Source organism: Sinocyclocheilus rhinocerous, unplaced genomic scaffold, assembly GCF_001515625.1.
Source record: "Sinocyclocheilus rhinocerous isolate Xijiao unplaced genomic scaffold, SAMN03320098_v1.1 scaffold1129, whole genome shotgun sequence".
Lineage (NCBI taxonomy): Eukaryota > Metazoa > Chordata > Actinopteri > Cypriniformes > Cyprinidae > Sinocyclocheilus > Sinocyclocheilus rhinocerous.
In genome coordinates this window covers 849,258-875,602 of record NW_015634513.1, presented here as the reverse complement: position 1 = coordinate 875,602, position 26,345 = coordinate 849,258, and the positions used below count along the sequence as shown (strand labels likewise).

Sequence of the window (26,345 nt, the reverse complement as noted above, 5' to 3'; positions counted from 1 at the left end):
ACAACCCCCCACTGGCCATTCCAACAACCCCCCCCCCCTTTGGGAATATTTCTATTACTCAAGTTACTAATAAATCCTAAGAAGCTTGTTGCTTTACCTTCATGATTTACAAATTAAATTCGCAGGAGCTGGCAGCTAATTTTTTATACCAGTCTGAGCCGAGGTAAACATGATCTGCACACATTGCCTGTGGGACACAAACAGATTTATTTTTGCACTGACTTACTTTGTTGCTGTGAATGGCGTCCTACCTTCTTAATAATGCTTTCTTCGTGTGTCTCAGAGGTTTTTCTGCTGACTGCAAAATCACTGCTCTCAGGAAACCTAAAATGACTTGGATGGGAAGAGGAGAAAAGCTTTAGAAAACATTAGGGATGCACCCATATTGAAATTTGGTGGAGACCTAAATGCAAATAATTAGTCTTTTCATGTTAGGGTTGATAAGCTATAAACCAGTATAATAATAGCCATCTGATAACAATAAATCAATTTAGAAAAAAAAAAGAGAAATGTAAAAATTCACTCGTGTCGACTAATAAATGATGTGGTCACGATAAAACATGCACTAGCAGTTCATTCTGATTTCACTCAGCCATCATCACTAAAACCCTACAAGCAGTCACCTCACCGCTGCAGCTAGCCGTTTTGCTAGCCAGAAGCTTTTTGCAGTGACCTTGTCCTTATTTTGTGAATGAGGACTATTTTCCCCTCAGGGCCGTGAGTCATTCTACCACAGTAGAGCTGTGTTTACACCTGTCCGTGTCTCTGTCCTTTAGCTGATTTTACTTCTCCTTTCTGTAATGCCTGGAGGCGAGGTAGAAGACATGGACAAAAGAATAGTGTACTTACGTGTGAAAAGGTCTTGGCCATTAACCTTGCGATTTTTGGATTGTATAATCAAGTCAAAGTAAATGAAATGATGAAAGACAACAATCTAAGTGGCATTAAGGTGACGTCTGAAATACCAGCTTAAGCCAGTTAAGTACTAGTGATGACAGCTGGTGTTTAATTAACTGAAAGAACAGATTTGACCATTGCTTTTGGTTCATTAATCATTTTTTTCTCATTGTTTGGTTTTGCTTATGTGCTTCCTCTTTCCTTCTTTACTACTTTCCTACTTCCTTTTTTTCTACCTACTTACTTTTCCTACTTTATTTTTCTGTCCTTCCTTACAACATTCCTTCTTATTTCCTAATTCCTTTTCCCTTTTCTCTTCCTCCCCATTTCCTACTTCACACTTTCCTGGTCCTTACTGCATTCCTACTGATTTCTTTTCTACTTTCTCTTCCCCTTTTCTTTTCTTCCAATTTACTTCCTAATTTGCACTTTCCTCCTCCTTTTATCCTTACTACCTACTTCATTTTTCTGTCCTACTTGTATTACATTCTTATTTATTTCATACTTCCTTTTCCCTTTTCCCTTCCTACTTTCCTGCTTCCTACTCCCCCTACCTGGTCAAACTATATGTGGTTTTCAGTGGCAGTGCAGTGTCTAGAAAGCAGGATACTGCTGGGCAGAAATGCATGTTGTTATGACCATACTTAATGACCTTTATGTTAGTATGAATTTGTGTATTATGAAGGCAATCCGTACGTAGAACATAAGTCATGTTGTCGTTATTATGTGGTTAAGATCATCAGTTGCATTGCTTCACTGCCAGCAGTGCAGTGTCTAGAAAGCAGGATACTGCTGGGCAGAAATGCATGCTGTTATGACCATACTTCATGACCTTTGTTAGTATGAATTTGTGTATTATGAAGGCAATCCGTACGTAGAACATAAGTCATGTTGTCGTTATTATGTGGTTAAGATCATCAGTTGCGTTGCTTCACTGCCATTCACAACTCCTCTGCAGTGGGCTCATGAGTTAAGCGTCCATTGGTTGCACACTTCAGAATCTTGGCGTGAGTAGTCAAGTCATTTGGGTACTTTTAGGTTACTTTTATTTTTTTAATTTATATTTTTAATTCCCTATAATAGGGAAGTATGCATAGTTGAAAATCTTGATCAGCCAAGTACACATGGTCATTACATAAATATAGGATGATTGATCTGCCTCATATTTCACACTGTAACAATTCTTTCCTACTTCCTCCTTTTCATTTCTTCTTTTCCTATTAAACATACTACAGTAACTTGGAACAGAAGTCTCTTTAATGCCAGGGTGTATGGCTTTCTGCGTAAGCTAATTATGGAGACTTATTGAGGTTTTCCAGTGTGACGCTCATAGCGATTTGTTGCCTGTCGATGGATAGTCTAGATGTCTTAACTTATTTACGAAATGAGTAGGGCTGCAACTAACGATTATTTTGATAATCAATTAGTTGGTCGATTATTTTTTCGATTAATCGGATTAAAAACAAACAATTTTCTTTTTTTATTTTATTGACAAAAACACACTATTCCACATTCTGCCCAATGTCCTTAAAACAAACGTGCCAACTGAATGCTATGAAAACATACAGTGCTTAACAATTTATTAGACCACCTGCCATAATAAAGAGAACACATTTTAGGAATTTGTCAAAAAAATTGTTTAAATCAAAAATTTTTTATTGTCATTTATTTATAACTAAATAATTGTATATATTCACATAACAAAAATGGCCTCCTATGCCCTTCATACGCCCGCCGCGCTGGCGCTCATTCAGTAAAGTTTAAAATTTAACACAGACTGTCAGGACTGTCAGGACGGACCTTTATGCAAAAATGGAAATGCTCGCGTGAATTTGTGACATTTATACATAAGGATATGACCGTTAACTGAACGTTTTTTTGCGCTGAGGAAGCACACGCATCTGTTAAAGTGCCTGACAGGGCAAGCCATCGCGCTAATGCATTAGCTTAAAGCTTAAAATAAAGAATTCTCATGTTTTGGGCAGCTTGGATCACGTAACTCTCCTTCAGCATCTCATTCTGTTTCCTCCACTATTTTAGATGCATTTTGTCCATAGAAATAAGTAATTCAGTGCTTTAATTTGACGCGACCGGCTGAAGTTGGACAAGTATGTAAACTCTGTTGGACGTGCACTGTGGGCAGACCCGATTAATCGATAATGAGAATCGTTGTCGATGATTTTCATAATCGATAATAATCGATTTTATCGATTAGTTGTTGCAGCCCTAGAAATGAGAGTCTTCAGCCAGTTTTGCCTGGCCGCTCAAGGTCAAAGAAACTATTTTCCTACAAACAATCTCCCATTCTTGCTGAAACTAAACTACAACCCATTAGAAGCACTAAATGAAGGTTTTTCAGTGGGAGATCTGTTTTCCAGCACTTGCTTCCACGTTTACCCAAATTTTTCGTTCGTCTTTGTACTTGCATATCTACCAAATGGGCCATTTTGTCTTATTCTGCTGCTAATGGAAAAAGAAGAATGGGTGCAGTTCTGTGTGAATGAGTAATTTGCAAAACCAGGTTGATGGGCTTTCGCTTTATTTAGCTTGGTTCTTATCATAAAGACCCATCCAGGTACCACTGAGGTTAATAAAAATAACCCTCTCTTTTCTTCCTTTTCCTGTTCGTTCGTAATGTTTCCTGTAACTGAGGTGTCCAAGAGGAGATGGCAGTCTGGCAGCTTTGTAGGAAATGACATCGTAAAACCAATAATACCACAACTCTCTCCTCCTCCCCTTCACCTCCTTTGCTAACGTTCTCTCTGAGAGGATGTGTCAAAACCCATTTTGGCTTCACCTTCCTCTCAGCCCCTTTAGATGTAGATAAATGAGCTGCTGCTGAAGTGTACACAGTGGTAATAACTAAAGAAATGATGCACCTCACTCTCTTATCAGACTGCTCGACTACGCCAGGCTGGCCGCATTTCCCGGGAGCCAAGTCAAATGCTTCTCTTTTTAAGGCAATGCTTCCAGTTCTCCATATCAGAGCGCATGTCTGAAAAGCAATGCTATTATAAACCTTCTGGAGTTTTTCCTATGTCATCGCATTAAACTCTGCCGTATTCATTAGTCATGTTGGTTTTTGGTCCATTTTGTTGGCTTTTGATGCAAGAATTTGATGAATTTGTGATTAGACTTGTTTGCTTCAACTTTGTTTCTCTAGTTCCCTTGGAGTACACTTACAGCTCAATTCAAACCAGGCACTTTGGGTTATTTTGTGGTGGTGAAATACCCAGCCTGAATGATTCAGATGTTTTCCCAAGTGATTTGAGGGGCAATGACAAATGAGTGTCGACAATAAAGAAAAGATAAAAAACTAAAAGTTAAAAAAACATGTGCCAAGTTCTTAGAAATGTAGTCTTTATGTTCATGTTGGTTTCGTATGGCTTTGATAAATTTTTATACTATTTTTAAGAAAATGTCATGCGACATATGATATAATCAAAAGGTAAAATTTTCCTTGCATGTTGAATACATGTGTGTAAATAGCCTACTCATTTAATTCTTAAGTTTACATGCATTTTTAGTGTTTTTTTTTTTCCTCGTGAATTCGAAATTCATAAATATTAAGTTTTGCGGAGTTGCACCACATGGGATTTTATAGTCTAAATTACCCTTCTGCTGTCAAAATCTGATTATCTAATATTTTAAGAGACATATTTACCATGACACTTTCAGGGTCTTCAGTTGTACTGCTATATTTCCTTTTTTCCTCTCTCTCACCACTCAGATGGATTTTGATTGGCTGTCAGTGTTTTTTTGTTTTTGTTCATTAGCTAGAAAAAAACTTTATCCTTTTCTACATTATATTTCTTCTTTATTTTTTACTTTAAGCTCCCCGCAAAAAATCTAAATGAATTTTAATCCATAAATTAAAAACATGTTTAACTGAGGAGGTAGCCTATGTTCAAGCCATTCTGTGTGTATGAATTTCAATTTTAATTTAAGTGCATAAAATAAATCAAGCTCTCACACATCAGGGCAAACAATGAGGATCCTTTCATTAACCCTCAAAAGTATTTTTTCATTCTGATAATTTCTTACGGAGACTCCAACTAGTCATTAAACATGTATCTGGAACTTCTGACCGTCAGTACCCCACTTTACAGAGCATAGACTTACTCATCTGTCCTCAATAAATGCAGAAACCTATGGCGGGATGAGACGCAAGCAGCATCTGTGAAGCGTACTAAACCAAATGACTGTTGTTAAGGCAGTTTTCATACACTTTAACAGTCTCGCCCTCAATGCAAATGAGGCTTAATGTAATCATGTGTGTGTGTGTTGCCAGTTAGATTACAGTACTGTCACTTGATCACACACTAGTTCAGTTGTGCAGTCTAACAGCACTAATTGTGTTCTGAGTCTAATGCAGTTGCACAGATAGACCAGCATGCAGGACATGAATACTAACAGGCAGTCCAGCATCTTCCAGAAACAGAACGGCCCACTTCACCAGGCACAGCCGCTTTGTATTTGCATTGAGATGCATCTAACTCTTAGCTAAGTAATTGTTTTGAGCATGCTAATGAACTAACCAAATTTCAGTTTAATCTCCAGAGATTGCACAGGTTTTCTTATAGAGCTCACCTTGTTAAGCCTCTGTATAGGAAGGGAAATTGAAATGTCTATTTGAAGTTCATCGCCATATAATTATTTTCCAATTAGATCTCGGCTGATTGTGCTCTCATCTTCCGTGTTCTAAAGGAAACGATTCGTTAATCAAAAAGCTCATCTAATCAGATGCTTTAAACAGTTTTAAATTGCCCTGAGATCTCTGGTTTCATATATTTGCTCTGATTAGACATTAATCCAGACCTTGGAGAGGAGTAAATGCATAGATCCAATGCATGAATAGATGATGGATATGGTAGTACTGCTGGATGTTTGCATTAAAGTGGTACAAAGTTTAGCAGGGTATCATGGTTCTATTAGCCCCTGGTGGTAGATTCTATAACTACAGCATTTGGACTCATAAAGCGTGTTGTTGCTATATTAAAAATCATTCATAATTATCTGTATATAATACTTATACATTAAATGTTTCTTGCTAATATTTTATGGCGATTTTAGTAGTGCCTTATTTGACCGATTGATCAGTGCAATCAGTATTGTCAGATTCCTAAATTAATATGTCTTCTGAGCTTGTTCATTTTAGTCAATCAAAAATGTACAAGACACTTTTTGAATGAATTGTTTAAAATTTCTGATTTGTATATTTTTGAAACCTGAAATTCTCATAATTTGGCAACAGACAGCCGAGGGCAATTAAGGCTTGTTTACACTTGGAACAATAATTAGCCTATAAAGTTAGCAATGACTATATTAGTGTCCAGCGTTCTGTTTATAAGTGCGCACTGCATTTATATCATTGCTTTAAATGGTCAAGCTCTTTAAAGTCGGGTGGCTCTGCCGTATTCATTAGTCATGTTGGTTTTTGGTCCATTTTGTTGGCTTTTGATGCAAGAATTTGATGAATTTGTGATTAGACTTGTTTGCTTCAACTTTGTTTCTCTAGTTCCCTTGGAGTACACTTACAGCTCAATTCAAACCAGGCACTTTGGGTTATTTTGTGGTGGTGAAATACCCAGCCTGAATGATTCAGATGTTTTCCCAAGTGATTTGAGGGGCAATGACAAATGAGTGTCGACAATAAAGAAAAGATAAAAAACTAAAAGTTAAAAAAACATGTGCCAAGTTCTTAGAAATGTAGTCTTTATGTTCATGTTGGTTTCGTATGGCTTTGATAAATTTTTATACTATTTTTAAGAAAATGTCATGCGACATATGATATAATCAAAAGGTAAAATTTTCCTTGCATGTTGAATACATGTGTGTAAATAGCCTACTCATTTAATTCTTAAGTTTACATGCATTTTTAGTGTTTTTTTTTTTCCTCGTGAATTCGAAATTCATAAATATTAAGTTTTGCGGAGTTGCACCACATGGGATTTTATAGTCTAAATTACCCTTCTGCTGTCAAAATCTGATTATCTAATATTTTAAGAGACATATTTACCATGACACTTTCAGGGTCTTCAGTTGTACTGCTATATTTCCTTTTTTCCTCTCTCTCACCACTCAGATGGATTTTGATTGGCTGTCAGTGTTTTTTTGTTTTTGTTCATTAGCTAGAAAAAAACTTTATCCTTTTCTACATTATATTTCTTCTTTATTTTTTACTTTAAGCTCCCCGCAAAAAATCTAAATGAATTTTAATCCATAAATTAAAAACATGTTTAACTGAGGAGGTAGCCTATGTTCAAGCCATTCTGTGTGTATGAATTTCAATTTTAATTTAAGTGCATAAAATAAATCAAGCTCTCACACATCAGGGCAAACAATGAGGATCCTTTCATTAACCCTCAAAAGTATTTTTTCATTCTGATAATTTCTTACGGAGACTCCAACTAGTCATTAAACATGTATCTGGAACTTCTGACCGTCAGTACCCCACTTTACAGAGCATAGACTTACTCATCTGTCCTCAATAAATGCAGAAACCTATGGCGGGATGAGACGCAAGCAGCATCTGTGAAGCGTACTAAACCAAATGACTGTTGTTAAGGCAGTTTTCATACACTTTAACAGTCTCGCCCTCAATGCAAATGAGGCTTAATGTAATCATGTGTGTGTGTGTTGCCAGTTAGATTACAGTACTGTCACTTGATCACACACTAGTTCAGTTGTGCAGTCTAACAGCACTAATTGTGTTCTGAGTCTAATGCAGTTGCACAGATAGACCAGCATGCAGGACATGAATACTAACAGGCAGTCCAGCATCTTCCAGAAACAGAACGGCCCACTTCACCAGGCACAGCCGCTTTGTATTTGCATTGAGATGCATCTAACTCTTAGCTAAGTAATTGTTTTGAGCATGCTAATGAACTAACCAAATTTCAGTTTAATCTCCAGAGATTGCACAGGTTTTCTTATAGAGCTCACCTTGTTAAGCCTCTGTATAGGAAGGGAAATTGAAATGTCTATTTGAAGTTCATCGCCATATAATTATTTTCCAATTAGATCTCGGCTGATTGTGCTCTCATCTTCCGTGTTCTAAAGGAAACGATTCGTTAATCAAAAAGCTCATCTAATCAGATGCTTTAAACAGTTTTAAATTGCCCTGAGATCTCTGGTTTCATATGATTAGACATATTAGACATTAATCCAGACCTTGGAGAGGAGTAAATGCATAGATCCAATGCATGAATAGATGGTAGTACTGGTAGTACTGCTGGATGTTTGCATTAAAGTGGTACAAAGTTTAGCAGGGTATCATGGTTCTATTAGCCCCTGGTGGTAGATTCTATAACTACAGCATTTGGACTCATAAAGCGTGTTGTTGCTATATTAAAAATCATTCATAATTATCTGTATATAATACTTATACATTAAATGTTTCTTGCTAATATTTTATGGCGATTTTAGTAGTGCCTTATTTGACCGATTGATCAGTGCAATCAGTATTGTCAGATTCCTAAATTAATATGTCTTCTGAGCTTGTTCATTTTAGTCAATCAAAAATGTACAAGACACTTTTTGAATGAATTGTTTAAAATTTCTGATTTGTATATTTTTGAAACCTGAAATTCTCATAATTTGGCAACAGACAGCCGAGGGCAATTAAGGCTTGTTTACACTTGGAACAATAATTAGCCTATAAAGTTAGCAATGACTATATTAGTGTCCAGCGTTCTGTTTATAAGTGCGCACTGCATTTATATCATTGCTTTAAATGGTCGGAGATCTTTTTAAGGGGGGGGGGTTTTTTTTTTTTTTTTTTTTTTTTTTTTTTTTTTTTTTTTTTAGCGTTCGTTCTGGAAAAAAAAAAACATTCTGAAAGTTATTCCAATGAATTGTTACAGTTGAGGTGTAGATTTCTCTATTTTCGTAGAATGTAAATAGTTATTCAAAATTAAATGATTATTGAAACTAGTTATAGTTATCATCCTTGGTCTGAACAGGCCTTAAGAATTGCATCCCCAACACCCCCCCACCCCCCAAATAATTTATTACTCAAATACCAAAACGTCTGTGAACACAACAGTGAAAGTAATTGTAGTTTTTAAAGAAACTTTTAGATTAGAAACAAGAACCGGGCCGCTTGTTCAAACTTGTTACAAAAATAAACACTGAGAATTTAGTTTGTCATCTTTCAATTTACAGGTAACTTCTGCATGGTGTTGAGTCTTGTCAAAAAGTAGCGGTATTTGTAGCTGTATTTTTTTGTATATTTATGCTCACACAACAACATTTGTGAAATCAGTCTTTCATCACTTTCCATCTCTGCCCATCTGTGCGCGTGCTCCATTATCTTAGTCAGGTCTCTATCAAACTCACGTGCTCTCGCGCTCCTGATTGGATTACACAGCTCATCCCTGCTTTCACTCACACTGTTATCTGCTGTTTTTACTGGCTTCTGTCTCTGTGAAGTAAGCACAAGGTTTAATTTAAAGGTTTAATAAGGATTTTTCCCTGCTGGCATGGTCTTTTTATTTTTTTAAACTTGCTTTACTGAAATTTCACTAGCCTTAAAACCAAATGGTACTTAAAAAAAAAAAAAAGCACATTTTACAAAACCTATGAGTGACATTGCAGTACTGGGCTAATGTGCCAAAACCTCACTCTCACTGGTGGGGCATCCTCACGGTAACATGATATTATTGTGTACATCCTGCTGCAGATGTGTGGTATGTGTCTGGAAGCTAAACCCTTATTCATGAACCACACTTATTTGGCAGTGATGCCCCCTGCTGGCTGTCTGTGGTTGCCAGTGACTATTTGTTCTATTGTAACTGTCATTAGTGTTTTGATTGTCAGAATTCTACTTGAATAGTGAATCTGGTGCTGCAGTTGAATAGTGAATCAGTGTTACACAAGACAACTTGCTCCCAACGGTGAAATGAGATTGGTATGAAATAGCTGTACTGTGTATAGAGTATCAAAGCGTGTTCTGCTTGAATATGAGATGAAAATGCAAAAATGTTTGGAGTCTGAGAAGATTAAAAGTGTTTTTGAATTATGCTCACCAAGGCAGCAATTTATTTGATGAAAGATACAGTAAAAACAGTAATATTGTAATATATTATCACAATTTAAAAATGTATTTTTTGTATTTTAATACATTTTAAAATGTTATTTGTTCCTGTAATGGCAAAGCTGAATTTTCAGCAGCCATTACTCCAGTCTTCAGTGTCTCATGATCCTTCACTAATGATTCTAATATTCTGATTTGGTGCTTAAGAAACATTTCTTATTAATGTTATAAACAGTTGTGCCGCTTAATATTTTTGTGGAAACTGTTTTTTAGGGAATAGAGTTTTTAAAACAGCATTTGTTTGAAATCGAAATCTAGTGGCCTGTCACTTTTCAATTTAATGTATCCTTGTTGAAAAAAAACAAAAAAAAACTCCTCCTGACTCCAGTATTTTGAATGGTAGTGTGTATGTTTCTATTTTTACAATACACATACAATTACACAAACGTGCGTTATTTTATTTTCATTTACTTTAGAACCTAGATTTTAGCATTTAACTAAAAATAAAGAGGTTTTTGGTTAAAACAGTAGAATTGAAATGCAACAGTAAAAACGGAAACTTGAATACAGAACAGGCAGCAGCGATGAAATGTTTGTTTGCATGTGTTTAAGTGATACTGTTGCTGTGGTTTCCAGGCCAAGCCTAGTGTAGATGATCGGCTGCCAAGCAGGAGAGGTGCCCATTGTTTTGAGGGATGCTCATATTGCGTCTTTCCCAGCTTCGATGCAAATGTCCATTGTTTTATTTCACAGGCATGAATAAAATAATGAGTTTCCCATTTTCAGCACACTCTGAATGCAAACAGGAGAATGGTTTTCTTTTTTTATACAACCAGCCCATGTACATGCTTTTTATTGCCTTTTTTGTTGTTGTTGTTACTATCCACCTATACTCCTCTCAACCATTTCCTGTCTCCATCTCTTTCAGAATGCCAAGTCTTTGTCCTCCTCAGACAGCCTAGCGAAGGTGCAGGAGGTAGCAAGCTGGCTTTTGGAAATGAACCAGGATCTGCTGTCGGGGGGCAGCGGCAGCAGGGCGGCCCAGCAGCAGAGGCAGAGGCCTGGGGCAGCGGGGGCAGGTAACAGCACCTCCGGCTGCACACCTCAGCCCCAGGCGGAGCACATGAATCGGGTGCTGGAGGAGCAGGAGCAGGTGGCACAGCAACAGAGAAGAGAACCGGGCGAGGAGGAAGAGGGTGGACAAGAGCGGCCAAGGGAGGCAGAGGAGGAACCATGGCCTTCCGGAGGTGAGCCGGTGGAGGAAGGACGGAGGAGCGAGGTGAACGGAGCCGAGAAGGGCGCCCAGTGGATGTGGGAGCAGGAGCAGCATCGGCGGCATAGACGGCATCGCGAGGAAGAGGCGGAGAACGAGGAGGAGGAGAATAATAATGCCGGAAGGGAAGGGCAGGTCGGGGTGGGACTTCGTTCAGAGGAAGACGACGACCGGCCGGAGGATGAGGAGGAAATGGACCAGGATAGCGATGAGTTTGAGCATTCAGGAGAGAGTGGGGAGGAGGAGGAGGAGGAGGAGGCTGAAGATGAGGAGGAAGGAGAGGAAGGCCTCCACTCTCCCTCCCTCAGGACCAGTGTGTCGGACTTTAATGATAACACAGACCAGTCCTCTGGACGACGACATCAAAGCTCACCATCTGTCTACAAGAATAAGGTAAGCGACTAAATTTAACTATGATCTGGTTTTTAAAGTCCAGATGAATAAATGGAATTATTCTTCTGATTAAATATAATGTAGTGAAAAGTGTCTTATCTGTGCAGAAGTTTTAATGGGCTTGTGCAATCATGGTGTTTGTCTCCCTCTACTGGCCATTTTTGGCTTAACATCAGATAAACAATCATCATTTGAGACTTGATTTTATCGAGTGATTAAGGAAAGCTACAACTGCGTCATAGCCCAGACATTACCTACCTGATTATTGCAAGGAATATTCTTTCAAATAAAGGTTGGTTTGATAATATGGAGAATATTGGCATGCATTGAATTTGTTCAGGAGTGTCTGGATTAATTTAAAACTAAATTTCTCCTATAGTTCTGACGTTCTATGATCACTTGGGTGATGGAAGTTCTTTGTTAAAGCAGAGACTTTTTTTTTGTCAGCCGAACCCCTTTAACAACATATTTTCTTAAAGTTACCCCCTTGAGATTTTTAGTATTTCGATAATATAACAACACATTTGCATGTTCACGGTTAATGAGTTGCCTGACGTGCAAGTAAAGAAATTAGATATTAAAACCTTTAAAAAAAATCATTTTTTATGATAATTATTTTTATTTCAAAAATTTTAATTTTCAAAAATTACATTATATTTTTTTAATTGTTTATAGAACAGTGCTGTACAATTTGGTCAAAATTATGATTTTGTCATTATATTGCATTTTGAATTGTAATATAAACATTTATACTCAATAAAAAATGTTTTAAAATCTCATTAAAAAATGAAGACAGAAATATATTACTGTGATACTACGCTCAATTTAGTTTTTGGTACTACAATTTGATACTATAATTTAGATAAAAAATACAATTTAATTAAAATATTCATCATTAATAGATTTTATTTTACACTATGTATTACTAAACTAATATCGCTTAGATTCTTCATTTTCACACATTAAACCCTCAAGTTTTTATTTGTTACAATTCTGACATTGCAAAAAGTGCTGAAACTTAGGGCTGCACAATTAATTGAATTTCTAATCACGATTGCAATTATGGATGCCACAATTACGTAATTGTTCAAAGCGACAATTAATCGTTCAAAGTCCACTTAAGTTATTCTGCTTTTTTTTTCTTTCTACATGTTATCTTAAGGGGTTTTCCATTGTTTTAATTTTAGTTTTAGTATAACACTATAATACCATTTGTATTTTTACTTTTTTTATAATTTAAAGAAGAAACCAATCTGATGTATAGTTGACATTTGAGGCTTGTTTATTTTCATATACAAATACGGCATGCAGTTGCATCAAACATATAAACATCATTCAATGTAAATTGTGATAATCGTAATTAATAATCGCAATTACAATTTCAAGGCAATAATCGACAATTATGATTTTTGTCGTAATCGTGCAGCCCTACTGAAATTTATTTCTGAAAGAAATTTGGAAGTTTTTTGCATGTGAAAAATTTGTCCTGGCGCGCATTGCATTTCCAAAGCTCTTTACTTTGAATATCGCATTTACAGTTTTCTATTTTATTTTATTTTATTTTTTAATTGTGCTGCCCTTTTAATTTATTTTAATTTGACCTTTTTATGATTTTAATAAATTATTAGTTTTCTATTTGAGGAAACCTGAGTTAAAGAAATAGTTACCTAAAATGAATAATGTTGTAATTTACTCACACTCATGTCATTCCAAATATCATCTGCACACAAGTTAGTATTTTCTTTGGGATTTTTGTGGAAAGAGTTTGCAGATCTGGTCTGGGCCTGTCCATGTCTGAGGGTTCAAACAGCAGGCTTGTATTATGCTGCAAGATGCCTTTTATTACTTGTCGTTGACCTCAAAAGGAAAGCCTTTGAGCTTTATTTAACTGGACTGGTTGTTCATACAGCGGGTAAAATAAGTATTGAACACGTCACAATTTTTCTCAGTAAATATATTTCTAAAGGTGCTGTTGACATGAAATTTTAACCAGATGTCGGTAACAATCCAAGTAATCCATACATACAAAGAAAGCAAAACAAATAAGTTCAGAAATTAAGTTCTGTGTAATAAAGTGGAATGACCCAGGGAAAAAGTATTGAACGCATGAAGAAAGGGAGGTGCAAAAAGGCATGGAGAGCTAAGACACCAGCTGAAATCTATCGATAATTAGAAAGCAATCCTGCCCACAGTCAGTGGAAATTAATATTAGTTGGTTCAGTCCCAACTGATGGGCTATAAAAAGGTGTCTCATGACCAATGTGTCACATAAGAAACATTTCATGATGGTAAAAGCAAAGAGCTCTCAAGACCTTCGCCAACCTTATTGTTGCAAAACATATTGATGGCATTGGTTACAGAAGGATTTCTAGGTTTATCAGCCGCAGTGGTGGATCATTAAATGTAAACATCAGAGGCCATAGACGTTCACACCATTAATGTGTGTGTGTGTTTTTTGGCAAGCCATGTGGTACCCATAAGCAGTTTTTTTCAAATATTGTGTATTGGTCAGCTTGAATAAAAAAAGAGAGATTGGGTCTGTTTTTGAGCAAAGAGGAAATACAAATGAGCGGAGATGGAGAAGAGCGAGGGGAGGGAATGCAAGAGCGCACAGACCCTCCTCATCCTCATGATGTCGACACGCTTGTCAACGCACTGACAGAAGACGACCTGCGAATCTTGTACCATTTCTGTCTGAATCTCTCTGAGCTGCCATGGGGAATCGCAGTATGAAGAAGGTCGCACTGTTACTGGTGAGTGAATCTCCAGAGAACATCTTATCACATCTGTGTGTGGAGAGTGTCTCATCCGCCTTTTGAAGCCGCTGTGTGTTTTGGATGAGAACACCGTGTTTATCTGATTGAGGCAGCCACAGCAGGGCTGAAGTTCACAGAACAGTGATGTGTGGAGTGTGCCTTTTCAAAAGGATGTGAATGTTTTGTCATGTTTTTTTTTTTTAAACAACAAAACCTAGTGAGCTGCCTGTCTAGTAGGGATGTGGTCAAGATGGTTGATTAGTTGACCTTGCTAAGTTTTAGATTGACCTTGAATTGAATTAGATTATTTTTTTTAATTAACAGTAGTGATTTAATTAGCCTGTTGACTGTGTGTTGTGCTTTAGTTGGTAGTAGAATGGTTTTCAAACTGGTCTCTGGGCATACCGGGGTCCGTAAGAGGGTGCTAGGGGTCCACAGAAATGTTTGGAGAGAAAATGTGTAAATGATTAAATATATAAAGACTATTTTAGTACACTGTAAAAAAAAATCCAACTTGCAAAGTAGTTTGAACAAAGATTTAGTAGGAGTCGTCTATTATAATGTGTGAACTGAACAAGATGTTTTTAACAAGTTGTTTTGTTGACCTTACTTGGATACTCAAGTATGTTCAAGACTTGTCCTAATGTTCTTCCAGCTTTCTGAATAGTCATCTGAACAAACAGTTTTACGTTGCACAGTGTTGTGCAAGTTTCCAACCTGCATTGCAGCTTAAAAAAATTATACAAATTATATTTAAAAAAAAGAGAATCATTTCACTTTTTACTGCTCAATTTAAGCTGCTGTCACTGTTAGTATGCTGTCTAATTGGTTCAGAGTTCATATTACTGAATTAACATTTGTTCATCACCATGTTTGAGATTTGTTGAGCTACAGACTATTTTGTGTTGCTCATTGCAACTATTCAATTTAAAATATTTGGATTTTAAATATATATCAGGGTAATATGTTTGCCTCTAGCTTTTAAGTGGCTATTAATGCCCTTTTCATTTAGTTGGCTTTAGGGTTGGACCGATATGTGTTTTTCAGGGCCAATGCTGATAACGATTATTACAGATCAAATAGACCAATAACCGATATTTTGAACCGATTTATATATCTGGTGTAAAAATGAAAATTAATGTCAAAATTAAGAATAACAAGGGCTCTGACAAGAAACTTTATTTAAATGCTTTAAAATTATTTTATCAGCAAATCAGTTTTGAAAATGGCTGATACAATAAAATAAATGGTTAATATTGACTTCGATAATTGGCCAGGCCAAAAATCGGTCAAACCATAATTGGCTTTGAAAATCAAGCAAAGGTGAAAATACGGTTTGTATCTCCTTGCATTGGTAAATGTTGAGCAATCTTTGGTTGCCTTGGCAAGAATTTTTTATTATTTTTTAATTCATATTAATTTCATTTAAGTATGTCTTTGGCTTATGCTTTTTGTTTTTGAGCATCTTACATTATGAGTGTTATGGCATTATTATGGCAAGTTGAAAGTAGTTTGATAACTTAAAAACATTTTTTTTAAACCACTATGTCCTGCTTCGTTGTGGTCTGTCCAGCTGTTATTTAATGAGTCCCCCCAAACCAAGGCTTCTTTTAAAGGAGATTAGTTGACTAGTGAAACCCCACTGACCAGTCAGTTTTAAAAAAAAAAGGCATTTGAAGTAATTTTGAAAAAAAAAAAAAATTATAATAATAAAAACTCTTGCCAGCTCTTTTGGTCTAGTCCGTGTAACTTGGACTCAATAGTACAGAGCGCATCTGTGGCTAGTCTCCTAATCCTCTTGGCTAATCAAGATTTCATTAAGAACTTGAACAGGAAATGCTGAACCTTTGTAAATGAGGTCGTTCTAAAATTTTTCCTTGAGAAAATGTTGTTCCACCGTGTTTTTTCTGGTTTGGGATTATGCATTCAGAGCTTTCTGTAGTATGCTAATGTTGGGCTCTTGAAAAGGCTGTGATAGAAATAACAGTTGGTTTTAATGCCAAATTAGTATTCAAAAGCAACATCCTGTAACCGATAGTGTTTGTGTTAAGCTCAGTAATGATTGAATTCCCTCATGCAGTGTAAGACAACAGAATAAAGAACTGAAACACTGAGTAGAGTGCAGCACTTTCTAATCTGACGTCAATCTCAGAAGTCAGAGTCTTGACCTCAAGGTTGATTTAGCAGGACTGAAGAAATGAACGTGGAAGCAGTTCCATATAAACAAACAAAGGTGAAACCTGACTACTTACCTTTTAAGCAAGAAAATGTTTCCTTGTAATGTACCTTTCCTGTTTCACAACATTTTTAAAGACTCCTAGTAGATTGCCTGATTAAAAGTGGATTGTCACTTCGAAAGACTGAAGAATTGTAAAGACTTTTTTTTACTATTTAAAGTACTGTGTAAATTCATAACTAGTCGATTGTGAAAATAGATTCGAATTAGATAATGACAGTATCCACATTTGATTAAAACATTCAAAAGGAAAAAAAAAACAATTTGAATAATCATTTGTTTTTAATGAAAGTAATTTTGCTGTCAAACACTAGAAAACTAGTAAGAAAAAAAAAGATTGGCTGTCTTTAACTTAATTGCGCCATCTGCATAACCAACTCGCACTGTATAAAGGTACCAGGATTTGTTTTGGTAGGTGCATGTTACTGTTTTTCATCCTTTTTGTTTAGTTAAGAAAAAAAAAACGTTGTGAAAGCTTGTCTTTGCATTTTGCATATCGCTTAGTAGCTTAGAAAATGTTTCTGAGCACCTGTGTGGAAATGATTGTTTAAAAATGTTTGGCTCCTGAGACAGAAGTAGACAGGCTCCAAAATTAAACGCTTTATTATGCCTGACAATGATAAAAGAATTTACTAACCAAAGTACATTTTGAAGATATGTTTTATTGTAATTTTTCACATTACTATTTTGCGTTTTCTTTAAACATTAGTTATCTAAACATTATTATTGTATTATATTGTATTGTATTATAGTATTGCACAATTCCGTTTTCAAAAAGGCTTTTCTCTAGTGTATTTCCATCCTGCAAACTCCTATCTGCTCCATGTTTATGATACCCTACCCTTATTTAGATGTCCTGTGATTTACAGAAAATGGTTAATAATTATGCAGAAATCTGATGAGTGCTATTTGTTCCCTTGCATTCATTGTAGCTGTAATTAACTTCTGTTGCCAAATTACTGACAGACACATCAAGGTTTCCCATCAGAAAGGAAGTGTCATTTCTCCAGAAATCCAAAGACTGAGATGAAAGCAGACCCTTATTATGCGTTATGTGAACCGGGAGCCTCTTTAGATCTGTGCTGATCCTAAGCCATGGGTTTTATGGATTCAAACAGACTATTGAATCAGGCCATGGATAAACACTCTGAAAAATGAACAAGCTGGACGAAAATGCCCAGAAGTCATTCCTTAAATTAAATCTGTATTTAAACATGAACTAATTAGAAATATATTATTTTCACCCACCTCCCCACAAAACCCAATTTTACCCCCTTTTATTTTTAAGAAGTTGGTATAATTGGGAGATACACTGAAAATTCTTTGAATCCTCAGAGTAAATTGATGATTATAAAATGTGTGACACTGTTACGTACGATTTAATTTAAGTGTGGCTAAAAACAAGCTGTTTTTCCTCACATTTTCTCTTTAAAGCTGTTGCCATCTGAGACTAATTTAGGGAGTTTTAGCGACAGCCGATTAATTGGCTTCGAATCCTGCTGTCCTCTGAAGTTCATGCAGTGTCATTTTAGGTCACAGTCCTGCAGTGTGACTTCAACGTCGGTCGTTTAATGACAAACAAATGGGAGTTCAGCAGCTGTTTGATATTCAGGAGAGACGTTGAGCTAAAAATGTTGATGTTAGCTTGTCAATACAATAAGCAGTCGTATAGACTGGCTTTAAAAAATACACCCGGGCTAAAGGCGGTGCGGTTCTTTTGAAGACAGTATTCACATCAGACAACCGCATTAAGAGAGCCAAATGTATTTAAACAGCCTTATCTGTGACTAGTCATGCAAATGTGTGTTATAGTGTTGTTCCATGAGTTTGCAGATGGTTGCAAATAGTATACATGTTGTGTGTCTCTTTTAGACTGTCATTATGGGATTAATATATTGTCCTGTGTGTGTGTGAGGCTATGTGGTTCAGTCAGTGTGATGGACAATAGATCTTTTTAGTGAAGTATCACGTTTGTAATCTAAGCCATCATTGTTTTCTGTTATGTGTAGTGTTCAGACTGAAAAGTCTAGATGAGGTGTGTGTTCTGTGCTCATGTCTGGGAGATGGACAGAGTCTAATCTATAGCAATCGGTGTTGCCATGCTTCATCTAACCTGAGATCTAGTATGCACGTAACCCTGGTCGCAGATTTGCAGAAACATACGCCTTCACTTAATCAACTTGAGAAAATAATTTCAGAGTACGTCAGAATGGTCTGTATGTTAATGCACTGTGTGTGTATTGTCTGTCTCAGAAGATCAAAGTATCTGAGTTTCTTTTATCCTTACAATCGTCCTATTGGTCTTAACCAATAATACTATAGCCTGCCTTCCCTGTTTCAGTTGAATCCCAGTGGGTGAAGTTTAGCCCCACCCTTCATTATTTGTTAAATGTGTACAATTTCCTAATGTTCATTTGCATTTAAAAATTTTTTGTTAGTAATGTGAATTTGGACTTAGGACAGTGTTGTGGGGCAGTTAAGGTCTCTGATTTGATGCAGATACTTGAGAATTTTTTCACCTATTTATATTAATTTTATTAATTTGCCTCCAAATGCAATAAATGCTAATATCTTTTAAAAACTACAAATATATTGGAAGTACAAAGTAAAACACTTAGTAGAGTAAGCACATATTAATAAAAAATTTTTTTGCCACATTCAAATTCTAAACAATTTTTTATTAATTTATTAAACTTAATGTACAGAAAAATATTCAGAATAATTGTGCTTTTTTTTTTCTTATGGTCATATTTTTATTTGAAGTTGTTCACAGTGTGCTATGATTCATCTTACCCCTTGACCTGACGCAGCTTGCCTTTTGTATTTAGTTTTCTGTTTTGTTTTGTTTTGTTTTGTGTGTTGTGTTTTCTGTGTTGTGTTTTCTGTGTTGTGTTCTGTTAACTTGGTTACAGACACTTGTGATGGTGAAAGCAGACATCCTGCAGTATAATTTGGTGTATTCGCTTTTACCTAATTTCTCCATGAGGATGTCTTATGTGTAAAGTGGCTCATCTTACCCCACCCTCCTCTGTGTGACGAGAGTAACGGGTATGCCAAGAAGCACAAACACCCACCCACTTTCCCCTCATCCCCAGGTGAGAGCAGGAAAGCACTGGCACTTTCCCACTCTGGGATCATCAGACTGGCACCATCTGTCAGGCTCAGAGCCTGGAGCTACTGCATCACAGGAAGAGCACTCTGAATGTTTCATATGCACGTCTCATTACATATGCCCTTTCTCGGGACACAACACCACACAGTCATATGGCACAGCTCTGTCTGAACCACACTCAGGTCTTACTGCAGTGTATTTTTGTAGCGTGAACCTAAGAGTGTGAGATCAAGTTGGGTCCGATGCTTTGATCTGAGGCAGTGCAATATGTATATACTGGTCCTTTATTCTTATTTTAATGCGCCAAAAGCGAATAATAATGTCTGCTTGGGTATGTACTTTTTCTATACTTCTATACTTGTTCACTAGGGCTGCACGATATCGCATGCGATATTTAATGCGCATCTTGTCAGTAAAGCCGGTTCTGTAATCAGCGGTAAATTTCCATCACGTGCGTGATTTCACATGGAGCAGCATTTACTACACAGAGCCGTTGTTCACTGACAAGCTGCGCTAAACCACGTTCATATATGATCGTGACCATTTACCGCTGATTACAGAACTGGCTTTACTGACAAGATGCGCATTAAATATCGCATGCGATTTATCGTGCAGCCCTATTGTTCACTAGTATAACTGTTACAGATTGTCATTTTGCTCTTTTGTTCAGCTTAATTGGGGGTGACTGTCCATAGTTATTTATTTATTAATTGTTAACCTCTTTATCTATGCATCAGACTGACTTTTTTGGCCTTGTGCTTCAGTTGGTTTGGCATTTTGTAACATGAACTTTGCGGTTTCTATGGTGTCAAGGTAAAAAAAAGTGGCTATCAGACATGATCTCAAACACATCTCAAGACCTCTGTGGTCCATTCTGTTGAGTTATATCTCTTTATTCTGGCTGTTTGAAAGGAAGAACACGTCTTGTGTGAACGCCCCCTAATCCTCTCTGGGTATTGAGCACTGTCCTGGACTGAAAGTCAATGTGGACAGTGATGCAAATTGCTGTTGGATGCTGTAACCAACCACAAAATTAAAAATGAAGGTCCATTTACCATGCTTGTGTTTAAATACTGAATACTGACAGGTTTTGAGGTTACAAGATACAAGAGGTTACAAGTCAAAAGTTGTGTTTTCGTGGTTGATCTGTTCCATGACTTCTAAATACTTGAATAGGAGTCTTAATAGAGAATTGACTCTATTCACTTTTTCAAAATTCTTGGTTCTGTGAATATTTTTTTTTAATTAATTTTGGTCATTGAGATTTTTAAAAAATCCTCAGTAAAGAGTTCTAACTAACCCATGAACAAATCCTTTGAGATGAGTCACTTTTACTAACCTTTAAATAAAAAAAGAAGGCAAAGTTGCATAACTGTGTTCTTAAAGAGAGAGTTCACCCAAAAATGAAAATTGTACTTTACTCGCACTCATGTCTTTCCTCATGTCTTATGACTCACCGAGTGGATATGATGGATTGGAGAACAGGGCTCATTAATTTAACCTGTGCTTGCGCACACACACACGAAGGCGGACTGTCACACTGTCAGGGAAACTGCGTTTGGCTCGTTGGCATGTCATGCGCTACAGGCGTCATGTGAAGAGCTGTGAATTATTACTGGGGCTCTGTGGGTTTAAGACATTGTGTCATGAAAGCTGCTGTGCTGAGCTCCAAGCACATGCTAAATATGTTCATATACACAAGGATTAGCCTACTTGAGTTTCACTTGAGTTGCTTAAAGTTTAACTTTTTCAGATTTGTTTCATTATAATACTGTTTTCAAATGTACTTTTTAATTGAAACATTTTTTGATTCATTTAGATTTTATGTATGTATTTTTTGTGTTTGCATATAGTTTGACGAAGCAACAGAATGTTTATAGTTACATCTACAGTAAACAAGTTCTGTAAGGAAAGAGGCTGCATCTGTATCTTTGTGATTAGTATCTGTAATCTTACTGGCATCACATGCCATATTGCCATCTGCAGATGGGATGTTTTCTCTCACAGGTGAGATTATTTCACCATGTGATGAATACTTGATGACCATGAAAATAATTTATTTTGGTTCATTTTATTTGTTTAAAAAAATCTTTTTAAGCAATAGTTCTCATCTTTTAATATATAACAACAAAAGTGGTCATCAGCCTTTTTGACTCTTGAGGGAAGGGCTGGGCGATATGTTTTATTCTGATTTGCAATATCAATTCAATTCAAAATTGCTTTATTGGCATGACTGTAAATGATACAATATTGCCAAAGCTTAGTATACATGTACAAAAAGATAAAAAATAATAATATAATAACGTTAGTAAGTCTCAGAACTAAGCTGACTGAGTGGACTCTTTTCGGGGTTCAGTTCTTGGGTTTGTAGCGCTTTAAAATGTAGCGATTCTGTGGGACTTGATTTAAGATGCATCCAGAATTTGAGAGATCTTTTATGCATATTAATAATCAATGGGAATCGGCCTAATTCTGCCCTACATGCGTTATTGGGTGTTTTCTTTGTAGTTTTAGAATCATTTTGCAGAATTCTGTGTGTAGGGCTTCTGTTGGATGTCTGTCCCATCTCTCTCGCTCTCTCTCTCTCTCTCTCAAAAAAATAAAAAAATATATTTTCTATTTGGATAAAAAGGCCAACTTTTATTTTCTGTATTTATTTTTAAAAAAGTGTTTGGTTACACTTTATTTTAAGGTGTCCTTGTTACCTTGTTACAGTGTAATTATACATTTAAGTACTGAGTAATATTAACTACATGTACTTACTATATGGTTAAGTTTAGGATTAGGGTTTGGTTTAGGGTTACTTGCGTGTAATTATGCATAATTAATTGTTATTATATTAGTAAGTACATGTAACGTGTGTAACAAGAACACCTTAAAATAAAGTGTTACCGTGTTATTTTTCATGCCAAGTATTGTCCTACAAACAATGCACATATATAACAGTATGTAACACCCTTAATATAAAGCATGTCTCATGTTTAGGAGAATTTGGATTATGCACTTTCCCTGCTGCAGCTCACTCTGTTTCCTTTGCTATTTTAGATGTTCTTAATGCACAACTGCTGTATATTGATATAAACGGTATTACCTCATCCTATATAGTTTATAAAAATATAACTATTACATCGTACAAACTCAATATACTGCCCAGCCCTGCTTCAAGGACCCCCACTGTCTACAACAATATTTAAAGCCCCCCACCCCCCACCACCCTTTTTTAATTTACAGAAATTAGGTGTGGCTAAATGATTAAACTAATTAAAAGTGATATTATTTTCGAGCTTTTTTGATTTTTAAAACGTCAATCCCTTTTGAGGCCCCCTTGGAAGTTTACTGAGACCCCCTGGTTGAGAATCTGTCCTAGAGGTGTATGAGAAAATTAATAATCAAAAAATGAGTTAATGGAGTGTTTTTTTTGTTTGTTTTTTTTTGAGAAAAACATTGGGAAGCATGAGCAATAAAATGTTTTCAGTAAAATACAGAAAATTATTTATTTTTTTAAAATTTGCTTAGTCAGTTACCAAACCTAGATGAACTGCCAGTAGTAAATTTTTAAATACACACACACACACACACACACACACGGGTCTGAATACTTAGGACCATGTGATATTTCCGTTTTTCTTTTTTAATAAATCTGCAAAGATGTCAACAATTCTGTGTTTTTCTGTCAATATGGGGTGCTGTGTGTACATTAATGAGGAAAAAAAAATTAACTTAAATGATTTTAGCAAATGGCTGCAATATAACAAAGAGTGAAAAATTTAAGGGGGTCTGAATACTTTCCGTACCCACTGTATATATAAAACGAACACGACAATTGTATTTTTAAATAACCAATTAAAGCCAATTTTTATGTATATACTTGCTGACTATTGCAGCATGTTTGGTGTGTCGTGTTTGTGTACAAGAGAGAGAGAACGAGAACACAGGCAGTAAGTGGACACCTGTCCTCTGAGAAACTGTTGGGTGAAGCTGAGTGTGAAGGCTCTTGTGCACTAATGAGAGAGAAGGAATTTCTCCTGCATACTGAGCTGATGTTTTCAAGTGAGGTATAATTTTATCACTATCCAGAAGGTGGTTCTCTTGCTTTGTCTTAAGTGTTTAGTAATGAAAGTCTGTGTGGATCTGCCATTGTGTGCTCAATGGGGAGGTCTTATTCCTCTGGATAAAGGTTGGTATCATTCATATTTATAGTTTTGATCATTTGACTTCTGTAGAGCTGTTTTCAGCTGATGCATGTACTCTAAACTCTTCTTCAAGGATCTGAGTGTCATTCACCAGACAGAACTGAAGGAAACTAACACGAGATTTACACACCCACAGCCTCATGCATCTATAATCTACAGCGCTCTGCTGTCTTATTTGAATATTTAGCTTTTTTATATTCAGTGTCAGGGTTGTTTATACAGGACTGTGATCTTTCTTTTACCAAAAGATGGTGATTCAACCCCATTCCCATAATAAGACAAAAGCCCAAATTGGTTAATCTTGCAAAATAAATTTCCCAATTAGATTTTACTCCGATATTTAAATAAAATGTTTGAATTAATTATTTTAATCGTCTATTTTATTTATCACATTAAGCCAATTTTAAAATTAAATTTAAACCACCTTACCAAATTTTCTACATAGCGTTTTATACAATACAGATTGTGTCAAAGCAGCTTTACAGTGTTAAACAGAAAACTACTGTCAGTAGTGTAAACAAAATTTAATTTTGCCATAAAAAAAGAGGACAATAGCAAAGTCAATTCATTGTTGATTCAGTGATGTCATCGTCCAGCTCAGTTCAGTTCTCTGTGCAATCAAATTGATAATATTGCCAAAAAATAAGTGTCCCAACTAAGCAAGCCAAAGGTGACCGTGGCAAGAAACCAAAACTCCATCGGTGACAGAAATGGAGAAGAAAAAATTATCAGCCCATCCATCTGCTCAAAGACTCACTGGAGTGTAAAAGTAAGATGAACAGGTGAAGAGTGGCTGGGCGGTGTTGCAATGAGGAAACTACTACATTTTTGGATAAAGTGGTGAGGCAGATTGTCTATCAGAGATGATGCAAGGGCAGGCTCACCTGTTTTACCAAGTATTTACAATCTTTGTCACCAAACTAAGAGAATTCAGTGTCTGAAATGTAATAGCATTTTTAAATCCTGGTCTATTATTTGGAACAATAATTAATTTTCAGTCAAAATGTTTCAGTTTCATGCAGTTCCACTCTTTGTCACATGAGGCCACCAAAGATTCGAAGTTTTGATTTGATTTGAGTACATCAGGTATTTCAAGCAAAGATTACCATAATAACATGCACAAGCTCTATCACAGCTGTCCTGGGAGAAGTTATAAGATGTTTGGAGCAGCTACTCTACACCAGTAACAATCACAGGCCTCTCTGTTAATATAATATGTCCATCACAACACTTCAGAGTTCTAGGCTATGCAGCTAAATGTCTCCCAAATCTGTGTTTTTATCCATTTTATATTTGATAATGTTATATACCGTTTTTAAACTGCAAAAAATCACACCATTTTCAGTTCCAATGTGGACCACTTTTACATATGGAAATTATTATTTTTTTCTGCAATGTGACTGCAGTGTGTTTTTTGCCACTTTAACTCAACACTATTCAACATTATGCAATTTAATGCAGTACATAAAGAGCAATGATGCATTAAGTTGATCAAACCTGACAGTAAGAGAATTTCACATTATATTTTTTACATGCCAAATCATGGTTTCCCCCAAAATATTAGCTGCACAACATTGGTAATAATAAGAAATGTTACTTGAGCATCAAATCAGCATATTCAATTGATTTCTGATGGTTCATGTGACACCGAAGACTAAAAATTCAGCTTTGCCATCACATGAGTAAATTACATTTTAAAATATATTTACAGTTGTTTAAAATAGTAGTATTTCACAATATGCTTTTATTCTATCTTTGATCAAATAAATGCAGCCTTGGTGAGCACAAGACACTTCTTTCAAAAACATTAAAGAAATCGTAGCAATCCCAAAATTGTTAATGCCGGGGAATAAAAAAAAAATCTGATTTGGGTATTTTTGGCAGATGTGAACAGCCTCTGAGACAACCTAAAAATGATTAGGTGTAATATCTGAATCCAACCGTTTTAACGGAGAGTAAATGAGAACTGCTTTTAGACCAGTGCTGTACTTTTTGTAAGAGAGGTCTGATATTAAATGAAAATAGTAAGCAACTTTGTGCTTTGCTCTTATTAAAAACTGTAGAAGGAATGTGGTGCTATGCAAATGCTGCTCGAACTATTATTAGATCTTTGACAAAACTTACAGCGGTTTTATGAACAAGTGTTCAAATGCCCTTGCAAACTGTCCATGTGGAAATCTCTCGTTTTAGAGCTTCACCAGAGGATTGCCTTTTGTACTAAATGCGCTATTGTCATAAAACTTTGTCTCTAAAGAACCTAGTCATGAAAACTTTTTCCCTCAAGCAGCTTAAACATAAATGATTCATGAGCATTTTAAATTTTAATCGCTAATTTGGTTGTTTTACTCTCAAATGAGTCGACTGCAGGCTTTTGGCCTTGTCTGCGTGTGAGCACTACATAGTTATGCTGTATGTCGTGTCATGCTCTCACACACAATAGTCTCTGAT

At 36.1% G+C, this 26,345-nt stretch overlaps 1 protein-coding gene across 3 annotated transcripts in view; it reads left to right on the top strand.

Moving 5' to 3' along the window:
- Positions 1-26,345, top strand: part of fbxw7 (F-box and WD repeat domain containing 7) — a 236,815-nt gene that overhangs the window by 106,303 nt on the left and 104,167 nt on the right. For all 3 annotated transcript variants that reach the window (XM_016559873.1, XM_016559872.1, XM_016559871.1), the window contains one exon: positions 10,863-11,600. In XM_016559873.1, the coding sequence (XP_016415359.1) occupies positions 10,932-11,600 (669 nt within the window). In that variant the 5' untranslated portion in view covers positions 10,863-10,931. The remainder of the gene's footprint in view (positions 1-10,862; positions 11,601-26,345) is intronic.